The 16,364-nt window shown below is 38.7% G+C and overlaps 1 protein-coding gene across 1 annotated transcript in view; it reads left to right on the top strand.

Moving 5' to 3' along the window:
- Nucleotides 1–12,905, top strand: part of OXCT1 (3-oxoacid CoA-transferase 1) — an 85,902-nt gene extending 72,997 nt beyond the window's left edge. Inside the window, 2 exon segments of the mRNA XM_063179613.1 lie at nucleotides 1,660–1,761; nucleotides 9,138–12,905. Of these exon segments, the coding sequence (XP_063035683.1) occupies nucleotides 1,660–1,761; nucleotides 9,138–9,173 (138 nt within the window). The 3' untranslated portion in view covers nucleotides 9,174–12,905.
- Nucleotides 12,906–16,364: the final 3,459 nt, after the last annotated feature.

Below are 16,364 nucleotides of genomic sequence, written 5' to 3'. Positions count from 1 at the left end.
TTTTGTTTAGTTTGTTTTTGTCCTTTTGTTTTGTTTGTTTTTTTTTTTTTTTTTCAGCGGAGCACACATAGGTTGGACAATTTGCAACTTCTTTCATGTATACTGCATACTGTTTGAGAGAAACCTGTGGCTGTAGCAGAGCTTTAGTTCTTTTGTCCTTACTTGGTTCCATTTGTGAAGCAATTTATTCTGGAAAGTCTAAGTGGAAGTACATATGAGCATCTCATACTGCTGCTGCTCAAAGTACATTAGTAGATCTTTTCAGCAAAGGATAAGTGACTTAAGGTTTTAGCTGTAATCATACTCCTTTTATTTTTGGTGTTTACATTTTTAAGGACTTAGAGTAGTCCCTCTGTGAGCCATCTGTCATGTCAAGTACAATGCATCTAAGGTGCTGATGAAGAATTTGCTTTCTCATGGTGGGATATTGCTACATCTAAAGGATTTTTCCTCACGAAGTAAAGGAAAATTTATTAAAATATGGAAGTTTTCTTTTTTTTCAATTATTCTTCTACCAACTGGCCACGTACAAATGTAAGGTACAAAGAAAATGAGAGGGAAAAAGGACTAATAGAAAATTAACAAGTAGAAATGTCTCTAATATTTATCAATTACTAGATCTTGTGGCTTTATTAGGAAATAATATAAATGTGCAACAACATTTGGATAGTGTTGCGAATTCCATTTCCACACTAGCATCCTGGAGTGTTCCTTATGCCCTGCGTTTCTTTTAGGACTTAAAGAAGCTGTCTTTTTCCAGTCCCATGAAAAGCAGTTTCATGTGCCCAAAGGACCACTAGGCTTCAAGACACTTCTGTGACAAGCGTATGACTTCACTTTCATTTCAAGTTGAAGCTTTGCTGGTCATTTGCTACTAAACTTTTATTTTTAAGGAAAATTACTTTAGACCTTATGGTTTCCCTGGCAACTAGATTGCAACCTGTGCATGTCCCTCTGGTAGGCACTATTAAAGTGCATATTGTTTTACAGGTATTTTTATTTGATGCACTTGGAACTCTCAGAGGTGGAGTGCATATCTTATAAAGACATCAGACAGAACAGCCTTTGCTCCTTCAGCCTCTTCCTCTCAGACTTTCTTTTAAAAATACTGCAGGGCATCTTTTCTTTCATTGCTAGCTTCTAAAAATTCTAGCATTTGCATTGGGTATGCAGTAGCTGTTGGAGAAACTTATAGTCAGCCAAAGATGATCTCTCTACTGGCCATGAAATAAAATAAAACACTGGGAAAACATTCTCTTCCCTGTTTCTTTTGTGGTGTCTTGGTGGACATATTCTTACAGCAAAGAACATCTCAGCCCTTTCCTTTGAACCTCCCATTCTCAGACTGGAGCAGCAGACATGGTCCACATTTCCTGCAGTGATGTACAGTTGCACTTTTCCCCCACTTTTTCTAGAATATCTAGAATACATACTAGATTCTAGATATTCTAACACATTCTAGATTCTCTTTCTCAGTACAAATAAATGTAGCAGAAACCTGTATTAGTCAGTTATGAAAGTGAAAAGTAACATTTTATGTTACTGAAGGAATGCTGTCTACTTCAGCACACCATTTAGTTCAGTGTTACTCCATTTACATCCTCATTTTCTCTTTTAATAATAATAATAAACAAATTATGTGCTTTTTAAACTTAATAGGCAGTGTTTGACGTGGACAAGAAGAAGGGATTGACCCTCATTGAAATCTGGGAAGGACTGACAGTAGATGATATCAAGAAGAGCACTGGCTGTGACTTCGCAGTAAGTAATTTTACAAACCGGTACAGTTTGGAGTCAGAACAAATATTCTCCACAAATATACTTGTCACATGAAGGCTTGTAGTTGAAGTAAGTTTCTTCTTTATATGTGAGGACTGAATAGATTACGTGTGGGATTTACAATGAAAGATAATTTGGAGCTAATATAGTGTGATGATGTCGGAAGCATCAGAAGCTAGGAAAACCAGGAGAGATGGAGAAATAAAGTTAAATTAAAGTTTAAAAAGTTAGATAAAGTTTAAATTAGAGTAAAAAGACAAGTGGAAAGGAAATTTCTATGCTTTGAAGATGGGAATTGATTCATCTCTAAAAGATGGATAAATATTTATTTTTTCACTGTATAAGCTAGTTTACCTAACTCTCTGTAGCTGACTTTCCATGCTATCTTTAGGTGGAGTTGTGAGTGTTCTTGACAGGAGTGACTACAGTTTTCCCCTCTGTTTTAGTAGTGGCAATCAATGAACTGCTCTAAGACTGCCTTGTACAAATTGAACTTATGCTCTGCATTAATCCAGAAAACCCTTGCCTTTTGACATTCACATTCATTCTTAAGTTTTTCTTAATGAAAACACAAAACTACATAATTCATGGAAAGCTGTAGCACTCCAGAGTGTAACTGAATGCATGTGTGGTTGATGATGTAGTTTCTTCTTGGCCTGTCCCTACATCAGCATTTCAAATTTTCAAAATACAGCATCTTTTTTTCTGTGTTTTGAAGTCTTTTGGGGAAATTCAACCCTCCTTTGGCAGGGGCAGCAAGTATGACAGTGTAAAAATTGTGCTGTAAAAACAGTTCAGGAATATTTAGTAATGAAGCAAAATACTCCTTTTTGCAGAGTTTCATTGCATGGCTATGGCACCTAATTGATAGACTGCAGAGCATTTAGTATGTGCAAGGGTTTTTTTTTTTAATTAAGATTTTGAGCATATTCTTGGTAGTAAGGAAACTTCCTGAGCAATGAACCTGTGAAATTTCATTTATTTCCTGTGTTCATAAGAGAGTATTTCTGATAACTAAATATGATTGTGTGTGTTTCTCCTTAGGTATTTTAAATAAAGGTCTGTTAGCTGCTGAAAATACCTTTAATTATCTGAGAAAAAGATGCTGGATTAAAGACTCGTAGCCGGCAACTGCAGAGTGCAGGAAGGTGCTACAGAATCACTTTGTTGAACATAACGATGCTAGGTTCCTAGCTTTCCATGTCATATTTTAGGGAAGTCATTATTATTTCTTAATTTAAAGTGGAGGCAACCTGGCTGTATAGAGGAAGGTTACCAGATTGAATACCAGAAAGATGGTTTCTTTAATGTTGAGGGGAAACTGAACATCCTTCACTAGTGATGCAAACGATTCATAGGAGAAGAAGGAAAGCAGAGGCTGAAAAACCTCATTCCCTGCTGCTCCTCCTCTAACAAACTGGACGCATAACCATAGCCATGAAACATTCATACCTGGAGCAGACCCCAGCATGTTTATAAACTTTTTACAAATCATTGCCACCAAGCCCAGCAGGATAGCTATTGTGGTCACTGCCCCTCTGATATAAAAACTACGTATTAGGGACAACACCAAAGCTATTTGTGGATAAGAAAATAAACCTAGGGACCATTGAGGTATTAAAATCTCAAAAACCCCTAGGGACCAGAAATGCATGCAAACCTTCACCCCAGTAGACATTATGAATTCAAAAAACATGGCTATTAGCTGCTTTAAACAAACACAGAGTAATAGCAACCAAAATGCAGTCAAAACAGGGTTTTTCCACTCTCGTGAGCCACCAGGATGGGCATCAATATTTTGTCCTGGTTTAGGGCAAATTTGGTAGAGAATCTCCAAAGGAGGGCCCCTCCAGAAAGCAAACCCACACGGCCCCTCCCCCCAACTGGTTCGGGAAGGATTCCTCGGAGATAAGTGCAAAGAACCTGTTTATTTGACAGGCAAAGCACTTTCCAGCACACAACATGAACAATACCGGGTGACACCGCTCTGAAAAAGATGACAAATTCAAAAAGTCTCTCTCGGAGGTGGTCGCTCTGTTCTCAGTTCCTCCGGCGCTGGGGCAGCTGCTGCAGCCACAAGGTGCAAACTCTCGGTGTTCCCAGGTCCCAGTCCAGGGCAGGTTCGAGATGGTTGAAGGAGAGGAGAAACAGTCCAGGAAGGTATTTGGACTGTTTAGCTAGAACTAGCTAATAAGCAGAAGCAAAAGCAAGCAGAAGCGAGAGCAGAGAGAGAGGGAGCAAAGCGGAAAGCCAAAATCAAAAAGAGCGAAAACAGCCCTATGTACTGCCCGTATCTGTGTCCCTGATAAGAGAAACCCAAACAAAACTTTCAGTCTTCAGAGACAGTCTTAAAGGCACAGAACATATGGATGGGGATACAAGCATCATAATGTCACCCCAGGACACATATACAGCAGTTCTGTGTGGAAATGAAATTATTCAATCAGCTTCTGACTTTGCTCTAGTAGAAAATTATCAATTTTTTAAAACTTTGATAATGCCAGGACTACTTTTTCTTGGCCTGATCTCTCAAGCTGCTAGCATCCAGAAGTAAAATATAAAAATGATCTTTATATGTTTTTATCTATCACAGTCAGTCACTTTGCTTTGTTCTTTTGGATTTTATTTGGGGAGTAACTCCATGATGAATTTGAAAGTGCAAGTTTTAGTAAGCATTTAAATAGATGTGAACTACAGCAAAGGACTTCTGTTTGCAGAAGTCACTGGAAACACTCCTTACTTGTTCCAAACCTGCTTGTTTGAAAAGACTTGGGTTTTTTTTGGTTGAGATGACCCAGAGATATCTATTCAATTAAGTGGTGTTTCCCAAAGTAAAGGCTAGCTGCCTGTGCTCAATGCAGTGAAATCAGAAGCAAGCAAAAAATTCAGAGAAAGAAGTGATAAGATTAAACTGTTGGGCCATGAGATTAAGCTTTGCAGCAGGTATGACAGGGCAAGGCAATTAGGTCCAAAGAAAAGATTAACACCACCCACCGTTCTTTGGTGCTTTCCTGGAAATGTTTCAAACAAGTGATAAAAACTTAAACTCTTTAGTGTAGCCTGAAGTTAGGAGTTGATGAGAGGTATTGGAACAATTCACTGTCTGGCTCCCTGGGATGTCTCTCTAAGGTCAGGAAGGGACAATTCACAGGCATCATTTCCTGGTTCTCCAGAAAGCAAACTCCAGCACAGTCTGCTTTGTTCGGCTGCTGCAGTCATGCATGAAATCACGAGCTGTGGGCATGAAAAATGTAGATGCTTCTTGGTTTATACATTTACATGTACTTACCTTGAAAGCAGTAGCTTGCATAAATGCTTGCAAAGCAATGCTTGTTTGCAAAGCATGTACCTCTGCCAGAGCACGTGCAGGTGTTGGTGTGATTTACTTATGGCTCCTTACAAAAGTGCCCACAGTCCCTACAGCACTGCAGATTGAACGCATGACATGAACCTCAATTATTTGTTTATTAACCTGTGGCATGGAAGTGCACTAGCCCTTTCTTTCCTTTCCCCCGCCCCCACATCCTGTAAAGAACGTTTCCAGGTCACAGTGTCCCAGTCCTGCTGTCATTGAAATCCTTACTAAATCTTCTCTGGAAATCTTTGACAGCAAGACTGGATTGCTGTTGTGTAATACTGGACCCTTGATGGCCTGAATTACATATATAGCAAACAGCTATAGGTTCTTTGCTTAGTTTTGAATTTCAGAAAATAGGAATTTGAGGATAGTGTTTGGCAGTTACTCAGAATGCAGCCTCCTTGGTCCTTTTTTTTTTTCACATTTCAAAACTCTGCCTCAGGCTTTCTTGCAAGAGTAATGGTTGTGCTTGTGATTATTTATGTTCACTGAATGAGACATCTTGGGTTTATTTATATCGGTAACAGGAGCTTTAGTAATACTGTATTGCCACAGTAAAAGCAGGATCATATATTTTACTAGTTTGAAACAGAGCTAATCAGGGGAAAATGAGGAACTGACCCCTTTTTCTAGTAGCTTTTTTTTCAGTAGATGCCATGTATGATCTGAACTAAAACAAATGTCTCTCTGAGTTCACTAGAAATGAGATTTTAAGAGATGGGTATATCTTTATATGTAACTGTCTTAGCCCATGTAGACTACTCCTGTTTGGAGAGGAGAAATTCATAGTCTATATGGCCATATTCAAGACAAATTTGACTACACAGTTCCATTTCACAGCCTGCTTGCTTACTTGGAAAAATATCTCCTAAAGAACATTTGCAAAACAAAATGTCAAAGGAAACATGATTTAGAGTCAACAATCTTCATTATAGACTGGCATCATGTAAAAAATAAACAATTCGCTCTCAATTTTACTGTGCTGTGAAGACAAAATGTTGGCTTATCTTGCATGCTTAAATAAGATCTGCTGTAGCCTTAGCATATAGACCACCTTGGCAGGCAATCTATTTGGGCTTGTACTACCTTTTACCATTGATGAGACCATGACAGAACATACTTTTGCAGATGTATTTAATTATAAAAATAATCAGGATAAATCACAAATCCCCATCACAACTTTTTTTTTTCCCTTAATCTTGAAGCTTGTTTTTTCAAAATGTTCAAAGCTAACGTGGTGTATAGAAAAAGCATCTGCCACGTCTAGTGTATGTTTAAAAAGGAATTGTCTGTCCAAGTTCAACCACTGAGTTAAAAATAATACAGGATATAGATTTTATATTGTGGAAGTACATTTTCCTTTGAGTAACATTTTCTTTTGAGGCTGTTGCAAGATTGAGTTGATTATTACATGGAAGCTGTGGGGGTTTTTTTCCTGATCAATCACCGCTGCTGTGAAAACCATTAAGAGATTTTTGTATCATATATATACACATATATATTTGATGTTAGAATTGTGTTTTGCATTTTTCTGAAATGAAAAATAGGTGTTAATAAGAGATAAGCAACTTTTATTAATTTAACAAATAGGCACTTCTTTTTTTTTGCTTTTTGTTTTTTAAGGGCTCGTTTTAAATTTTTGAACACTAACTTGGAACTTAACAGGATTCAGCCTTATTCAGAATCAGAACCTGAAGGAGTGCTTGCTTCATGGAAATTCAATGAAATAAGCATAGGGCTGTTTGTGTAGCTGAAAAGGGTACTTTGGGATTGGAAATCAGAGATTTAACAGGCTTGGACTGCAACAAGCCCCAGAGCCCATGTGTCTTCGTACCAGTTGAGGGGCCACATACTGGACTGCACAGGCAGACTCCTCCTGGAACACCTACCTGTCCAACATTAGCAAAGCATTTGAAACTTCCAAGATCAGGTGTTCTTCCTCTAAGTGAAAGAATATTAAGACTGTGTTGCTTAGGAGGTACCATAGAAAGTAGCAATTCTGAAGCTATGCACTGTGAATATGGTCTGCATTAAGCCCCTTCAGCCCTTACTAAATGCTGTCTTCCTAGCACACAGTGATACTGGATTGACGTCTCTGGTGGACTCAGGGAGTCCTGAAATGCTTTCTACATTTCAGACTTGATTGCTTGTTTTCCAAGCACAAACCATCTGTTTTGTTTCATTGGCATTTTTCTGCTTATTTAATCACATTTTAGTTAGAGCAAAAGTTGTGTTTGGGTCCAGTTGTGAGTGGTGCTGGGCTCTTGCCACCTTCCTTATCCTGAGCAGACATTATGGCACATCAGACCCGTCTGAAGTGGATAGTGGTGCGCACAAATGACAGCTGTTAGCGTCAGATGTGCAGACACCACATTTAATGGAATATGCTCATCAAATGTAAAACACTTGATGTTTTGATGGTACTGAAATCAACAACATCAGAAAAAATAGAAATCTCTACAGTAATTGCCTTTGCTGTTGTTTGCAGAATACAGATTTTAATGCTTCTATCTTCATCCTCCAGTGTTTAGCGCTACTTGAATGGAGCTGTCCCTGTCTGTGGCACAAGTAGGCCCAAATAAAGGCGGGCACATAGTTACTTGGACTCTGAAATGTTGAAGCATTTCTGGAACTAATATAGGAATGCTGATGCATTGTACATATTACATCTATTTATTATCCTAGTTCACACACAACTTTGAAAAAAAAAAAAGAATTGTTGCTATCCACTGAAAACATTTCATTAGCATTTGATACAGTAAACACATTCTTCATGAACTTAAGTTTTCCTCAGTGGCTAGTCTCATAAGGTTATAAATGATGATACACGGTGGCTGGAGGAAAGATCACGTAGAAATCTAAGTGGTACAGAAAATACATCCCTGTACCTCTAAAAGAAAGAGGCATTAATGCTTGAAAAGGCACTTATCTATTATTCTTTCATGAGTTAGTTTCTTGAGTACTTTTAGCTGAAAAAGATGGGTTAAGGAGGCAGGAGGATGCTGTAGGTGATGCTTCCATGGGGCACATTTATCAACTAGGGGCCAGATTATCCACGGAACTGTTTTTCATCCTGAAAAAGTAAGATCACATCAGTTATTTCTGATCTTCATCCTGGGGCATCAGGCGGGGAACAGGAGGTAATTAAAGAGGCTTGGACCTTCTGTGGAGACTTATTCCTCAGAGGTTTTGTGTAGACCTGAGTGAAAGTTCAAGCAAATGTTAACCACTGCTGCTATAGAAAGTATTGTTACTATTTACACCTTCTTTCCTCATCTACCTTCCTGTTTAGGCTTACTGTGTTTTATTTTTGGCCTGCTGTACATCTTAGAATATCTCTAATTGAATTTTGTGAGTAAATGAATTAAAATAATGGAGTACATAAATGTGTCCCTACACAAAAATTATTGTGAATGGGAAAATGAAAGTTTTTTTTTTAAAAAAGCAGAATTGGAATTAATTAACTATATAATCATCGAGCAAATAAAATTGAATGTGAATGGAAGAATGACATTTAAAAATAGGAAATATGAATTTGATGTTGTATTATATCATCATCAAACAATCCCATCAAATGTATCCATATACAATATTTGCAGAGTGTTTATTATGTATGTGTACCTTTCATTGCATATCCCCTGCTCACATGCATCTTCCAAAAGATGGACATTACTGCACAGAAGACTCTGCAGGGGGCAAGTACAGGTTCATCTGCCCAGGTTTAATATGCTTGCATGCTTACACAATAACCTATCTCAAAATAAATGAAGCGGAGAGTCTGGGTACTGGCACCACACATATCTTGTATTCTTGCGTCAGAAAATTTAGTTGTGGTGGTGTTTATCTCTAATATACTGCAAATATGGCAGGTTAAATAAGTACAGTGCTTTGAGTCTTCAGTGGTAATAGTAGATACAGGTGGAAGTGAATGGTGGGTTGTACTGCTAGATCTTACCTGTATGACAACTTTTGTTGGTTTTTTTCCCGTTCTTTTTGCTAGGTTTCACCAAAACTAATACCAATGAGGCAGATTTAACTGCGAATTACAGACTGGGCTAAATTCGCAAGAAGGCTTGTTTCCAAATGGAATAAATCGATGACCGTCTTGCAATGTTACTTTTTTTTTCTTTTTCTTTTTCTTTTTTTTTAAGGGCTCTCTAAGTAGTTTCCAGATAGTTAAACTCAGGCTTGACTATATGTTTAATTGTATTCTGCTTTCATAACATTACCGGCTTTAATGGAATGGTGAATATATTCTCTAAGTTTTGACTCATATTATAGTGAAATGTTAATGGTTGTTGTAAAAAAGAAAAAAAAAATGCCTTGTAGTCTCTCTGCCAAATGCTAGGGTGTTTTTACACAGAATTAGAAAAAAAAAACATGCAAAACTTATGATTGCCTCTTCGTTTGATGATATCTGTTGCTCTGGAACTATAGCACTTACCACGTCCATTCTCCTCTAAGGGTGTGGGTCTTTCTTTTCTGGAGTGGTCTATAACAAATATATGTATCTGTAGAGAGATATTGGGAGTATGGACATTCCTTTTCCTGAACCTTTTCATCAGTCTGTAACAAAATTGTTTAAACCAGTGGAAATAATTGGGACCTAAATATATCTGCTGTTTCCACAGTGTGTGTCTGTTGGTACTGAGAGGTCTACACCTCCCAAAGTCCAACTGTGACCCTTCATATTTCAGTCATACAAACTAGAATGGGGCTAGTATCAAGGAGGAAGATGAAAAAGTGTCTGTCCTCATGCAGGCAACTGGTAGCTGCACAATTATCCCACATGAACTGCTCTTGTTCTCCAGATATAATCTTCTCCTCACCTCCCAGTCAAAGGCAACTGAATATAGTTTCTGCAGTCAGGTCTGTCTTCCCAGTGCCTCATAGAGAAACAGGGGAAGAGAAGGTTTGGACACTTCGATGAGTCTTCTGAAGGGAATACAGATGGTTAAGGGTAAAAGCAATATGCACCACTTGTCACTCAAGGCACCAGAAAAATCTAAAGAGTTTGGAACCCGATTTCATCATGTCTTGAGACAATCAAAATGAAAAGACATTATCTCAGAGTCATTTTGATGAAGGCCTTATTTTCCCTGTTAATTACAAAATCATTTTTAGATTTTGTTACTTTTGCAAACAGATAATATGACAGCTTTGGATCTCACATACCAAATCAGTACAATATGTCTTTGTTACACAGAGAATGAATTGACTGGAAATCAACATTTACTAAAATACAATGTTCTCTCCAATATAATGGTTTCTGTCATTTCTGTCATTTATATAAATAGGAACATGTAAAACACTTCAGTTAAAATAATTCCTGACATAATGTGTGACATCCGGAGTGCAGCATATTAAGTGACTGAAAAACAAAATGTAGATACACAAGAAGTTTATATAATGCCTATCATGCATGTAATAAGCATGTTTAGCACATGACATAGAAAAGCATTCTAATACTAAGTGAATAAGGGATTCATCATAGTCAATGTGTGTAATGGAAGGAATGTAACACATATCTTGGGCAAGCTAAATTGTGCAATATTTAACTCTTGTACTAGCCTTCGTACAGCATTTTTCCATTCTAAAATATGAATTGCTTCTCTTTCATGGAAACAGCTACAAAATTGGTCTTGATCCATACATGGGTTTCACAGCAGTAAAACTGCTTCAATTGGAGGTATTATATTGTATAGTTGCACTTACCCTAAACAGTTCTTTGATAATCTCTTGTCAATACCATAACAAACTACGCTTCATCCCAGAAAGAAATGAACAAAATGCCTTTGTAAACACCATTATGCCAGTACAAAAGTATTCCCATGATACTAAACTGTGACTTGAATTCGTGGCTGCTGATGGGTAGTAGGCCATTGAGTAGCCTGAATCTATAGGCAAGACCTGATGCTGGGCCTGTGGGAAAGAAGTGTGTTGTACAAAGACCTGTGCTAATTTCATGACTAATGTAGACAAGTGATTTGGTTGATAGGTAATTTTCATGAAAGACTTAAAACTACATTTATCATAGTGCTCCAAGATATCTTAACACAGGATGTTAATTTTCACATTTTCTCTGTTTAGGCTATTTAGATGTATTGCCTGTGTTACTCACTTATTCCACACGAGTTAAGTTTGACCATTTTTTCTTCTGTGGAGGTAGACTCAAGTTCTGCTCATAGAGGTTTTGAAGATTAAAAATCTGTATATAATAAAACCTGACTATTTTAGCTCACTGTAAACAGTTTCACTTTTGAATAGAGCAGCCCACAGGCCTCTTCCCTAATCCATGTGGGAAGGGTCAGTGACAGTTCTGACCCTTGTGGTGGTGTGCACAGCAAAAGCTGCCTGTCTTTGCCTTCTGAAGAGCTACTCTGAGGGAATGGATGTAGTCCCTGAAGGTGTTTTGTTCATCCTCACTCGAAGCTCTTGTATAGAGTACCCAAAATGGATGATGGTTTTAGGGTAAGTAAGAATTATAAAAAACTATTGTACAGGGGAGGGCACTTACTGTTAACTTATCCAGAGGAAAATAACCCCACAAAACCAAAAAGACCAAAGAACACAAACATTTAAATAGATGGGCAAGTCTTAAAGAAATCTATAAATGAAAATGTTGCTCTATTGCAATTACCTATGCTACATTAGTTGTAGGACTGATTAGTTAATTCCAGTGAACATTTACACATCTATGAAGTGCAGGAGAAGTGTCTGAGGGCAGGATCAAGTGTACACTGCTTCTGCCATAGAACTTTGCTTTGCTGGTACACGCACAGAAGCTATTGTTGTCATTTTTACATGGCTATAAAAAGACTAATGACCTGTTAATGTCTGGGAGTTTAGCACCTTGGTTTCTGAATCAAAGAACTAGGACCCAAGAACTCCTGATTTCCAGCTTTTCTGGTTCTCCACTAACTGCCTTGTGGAATGAGCAGCTGTGTTCTCTGCCTTGTCTCCTGTTGCTGGAAAAGGGGATGTTTTTCTTCCTACCTCACAGGGATGTTGTGAGGAATAAGAAGCTAAGGTCTGTGCAAGAGGTTATTTGTTTCTCTTCAACTTGGGGATCACACTTGATCGTGTGGAAGAGTACTTGAAGACTGTCATACGTGCTGTACATTTGAGTTCTGCGTCTTATTTGTGTCAGTGTTAATGCAAGAGAGCAAAAGCACATGGTGCTGAAAATTGGGGATAAAAGGAGAACAGGCTCTCTCCATATACAGCAATGATGCTGTAGCAACAGGAGACAAGATATGTATGTCACACATGAATTTTTTGTATCTTGAGGACAAAAGATTGTATTAAAATATTGGTATTGTTATGAAAATGTCATGAGTTCGCACAAGATAATTGCAACAAGCTTTGAATCCACTTTTAAAATTCATTTATTAAGCAAAATAAAAATTAAAGCTCTCCTAAGTATTTCCCTCTCTGTGGGCACAAGTGTGGTTCATAGGTAAGGTATACTCTGAGCAATATTTGCAATAGTTGGCATTGCAGGGATTGAGGTTTATTTGGACTGAAATCATTCCCTGCTTGACAGCATGTCACAAACAAGGACAGTTGTTACTCTTTGTCCTGAAGAAGATGATGATTCTACTATGTTATCACATTGGACTCCACTTTATATTTTATTGATTTTTTTGTCCGTGAAAAACGGAAGAAAAATGTAGAAAACATAGCTGTGCTGTAAACTCTGCAAACTAAACATCAAAGTCCTTCCTATGTGCAAAAACAATCAATATAATAAAGGTTTAAAATTGCAGGTTTTGTTTATTAATTTGTCTGTTACCATTTTTTGAGGTGTTCTGTTCTGCTTTTGGGAGAAGTAAAAGTTTAGCTTGTGTTCACACCAGCATATCGCACATCAGCCCATGGCAAAACCTCAAGGTCTTGTCTGAATGTGGATGGGTTTGATAAACAGAAATAATGAAGCTCAAAAATCAGTTAACAGCTGGATTCTGCATGTTCTCTCTTCTCACTGGTGTCTCTGTTGGGTCAATCTCAAACATAATTATCACATTCATTTTCAAAATGACTTGTTTTTCAATCAAGTTAAATAATGGACTGCATATGTAGTCCTTAGAGAAGAGATTTTTTACCTTTTGATTAAAACTGCTGTAGAACTGATCATATTTGAGATGTTAATCATCGATGTTAGCGTGTGGCTGCACTCTGAAAATTGTACTAGATGACACATGAAGACAAATTCCATTAACCACCTACTGAATGATAAAGTAGATGATTGCAAAGGGATGAAAATGTCTGTGTGTAGTGGGGTCATCCTTCCATACCTGCCATAAGGTCATGCATAAATGTGTCATAGAATCGTTTTCTCTTCGGTATCATCAGAAAGCAGGTTGATAAATGTGAAGAAAAATGTTTTGAGTCATAAAAAAAAACCCTGATGTTTTTCTCTGAAATGAAACTCTTCAGTAATTTATGTGCGTGGTCAAAATCCAGCATCCCTGTGAAGGGGGCTAGAAGGTAAGTGGCAAACCCCCAGAGATAATACAGCAATCTTGCAGCTCTGAAATTCACTCACACAAATGTGGAAGGTTATGTTTTCCTCTGACAAGAGGAGAAAGTTACGGGCGTATCTGGGAAGTTTTGTGCTACCTTGTATGTCTTCCATTTTGCCTATTGTGCTGGTTTGGGTTTGGGTAGAGTTAGTTTTGTTCACAGTAGCTGGTATAGGGCTGGGTTTTGCATTTGTGCTGAACACAGGGTTGGTAACTCAGGGATGTCTCCCTTATCCTGAGCAGTGCTTGCTCAGAGCCAAGGCCTTTTCAGCTCCTATCCCACCCCACCAGTGAGGAGGCTGGGGATCCCAGGAATTGGGAGGGGACTTGGCCAGGACATAATTTCTTTGCTGTACAGCAGTATTCTTCTGAGAGCAGAACCCTCCTTTTGCACATAGCCATCGGCTTCTGGAGACTAGGGATCTTAACATACCCATTCCACAGTGTGTTTGGCAGCTTTAAACAGAAGAATTTCAGAGAACAACAGGATGGGGAAGGAATTACTTTTCTCAAGGTATTTACATAACATCAGGTTTTGAGGCTCCAGCAAAGATAAAAGTAGCTATTGTGTTTGTGTTATGAAAACTTGCTGTGTCTGGTTCACATGTTTTTGTACACATTTGGAAGAAGTAAGGGCAGGGGAGAAATCCTTGCCTTCAAGGTGATTGGATTCTCCATCTGCCTCCCATGATACTTTCTACTGATTGTATTTTACTGTGTAATGGCTTGCAGAAGCAAGCAGAACATGACTTATTTGTGGGAGCAGTAGAGTCTAAAAATAGAACTTTTATTTCCATGTTCTTAAAACTGTCCCCTGAGCATGTAATCCAGAGAAAAACTGTTTAATTTGTGTCAGTCTTGGATAGATTATTAGACTGCAGCTGCTGTAGTGCTTTTGGGCATTGCCCCTGGGGCTATTACATTGGTGAGAAATGCTGCCCTTGGTGCAGTGCAGATCATCATGCTTCTCTCAGACCTGTGCCTGTGTGAGGGCTACAAGCTGGTGTCCACCCACCTGGCTGCTAAAGGGTCTCACCTTGAATGTAGGCTTGTGCTGTTTTCAACATAGAATTGGCACAGCCCCAGCTCTTTTGAAAAATTGTGGTGATGTTTCTTTCCCTGTATTGACTTGGCAGAGAGAGTTTTTGCAAAGGTTCAACTCCTAACCCTGACAAGTAGGATTCGAAGTACATCTTTCTTGTCCCAGAAAAACACCTAACCAGCCATGCTGCTCAGGGAGCTGGGTGAGGGAGCTGCTCCAGGGAATAATGTCTTTAGCACAAAGGATGGCAAAAGGCACAAGGCTGTGAATGAAGTCAAGAAGGAGCAGGAGATGTTCATGCAATATGCATTCGCCCATCAGTGGCAAGACTTGAACTGTCCTTCAGAGGATGGCTCTTCTTTTAATAACATGTGCTTTCAAATGTGTAAGCAACTCACTGCCCCTCCTTTCTGTCTGCAGGTAGGTGTAGGCACCTACCTGCAAGGTGATTCGGGGCAAGCAACAAAACTGGCAAGTCTCTTAAGGAACAGGCAGGTCAAGCAATATACTGCTATGGCACCTTAGTACAGTACACTGAGGGATTTTCCCTTTTGATTTCTCTAAATGAATCAAATTTGTTTGTAGATGCCCATGCTAATTACTTTTATTACTTGAATAAATTCCTTAATATTCCCTTTGGTTCTCTAGCTGGAAACTAGTAGAAAAGGGAACTGAAAACTTCTCTAAATGCAGAAAAAACCTGTTTCAAGAAGAGCAAAAACTGCAGCCAGGAGGAGAATTAATTTGCAAAAACTGAACAAAAAACAACATGAAAAGCAATCTTACATGTTACCACCCAAAAAGCAAAGGCAAGCCACAGAAGCAACACATTCATACCACTTAAGAAAGTATACATTAATGTAATACAAATTCAATCTCATCTGTTTAAGCAATGAGTGCATAAAGACTATGAATTGGATCCGATGTCTATATCCTGGAAAATCACATTTCCCCCACCCATTTTGAAAATTTGGCTGTATGAGCAATTAACACTGTCGCTCAGAGTTGTCCAAAAAACAAGACAAGCTATGTGATGCTATAGCAGGCAAGGCTGTCATGTCCAATAATATCCCTAAAAATACAAACTTTAATCAATCACTCTGGCTTGCCTCTCATTTTTGTTTAGTTCCATCTTGCATTTGTTGCAATCAAACCCATCACCCATGCTTTCCTCTTTCTGGCACCCTACTAATCCTAAACAAGTAGCTCCCTCTGCTCAAGGAAGACTGCTCAAATTTCATCAGTTTTCCTGCTTGCCAGGACTTGTTCTTAGGAGGAGGAGAGGAGGTAGTAGTGTGTGTGCCCGTGTTCTGCTGAGCCATGCCAGCAGGGGAACTGAGACCAGAATAGCAGAGCAGACATCACGGGCAGAGATGGTGCTGGGGAATGGTGTTAGCGAGCCACTGCTGAGCACCAGCACCTCTGGTGTTCTGGCCAGTTTCTAAACTGCCTCTCACACATCTCCTGTCTGAAAAAACCACAGATGCACGGTACGTTCTTCTTTCTGTCTCTAGTTTTATTTCAACTTGGAGATCACATGACTGCTCTGTTTGAAAAATTAAAATAATAAACTCCAATGAAGGTGATGAATTGGGCATTTTCCTGACAGAGCCAGGAAAAGCTCTGGGCATTTTCCTGACTGCAGTGCCCACTGGGGCAA

The sequence above is a fragment of the Melospiza melodia genome, chromosome Z, assembly GCF_035770615.1.
Source record: "Melospiza melodia melodia isolate bMelMel2 chromosome Z, bMelMel2.pri, whole genome shotgun sequence".
NCBI classification, from domain to species: domain Eukaryota; kingdom Metazoa; phylum Chordata; class Aves; order Passeriformes; family Passerellidae; genus Melospiza; species Melospiza melodia.
Note: the sequence above shows the minus strand (reverse complement) of the source record. Positions and strands in the feature narration are given on the sequence as shown.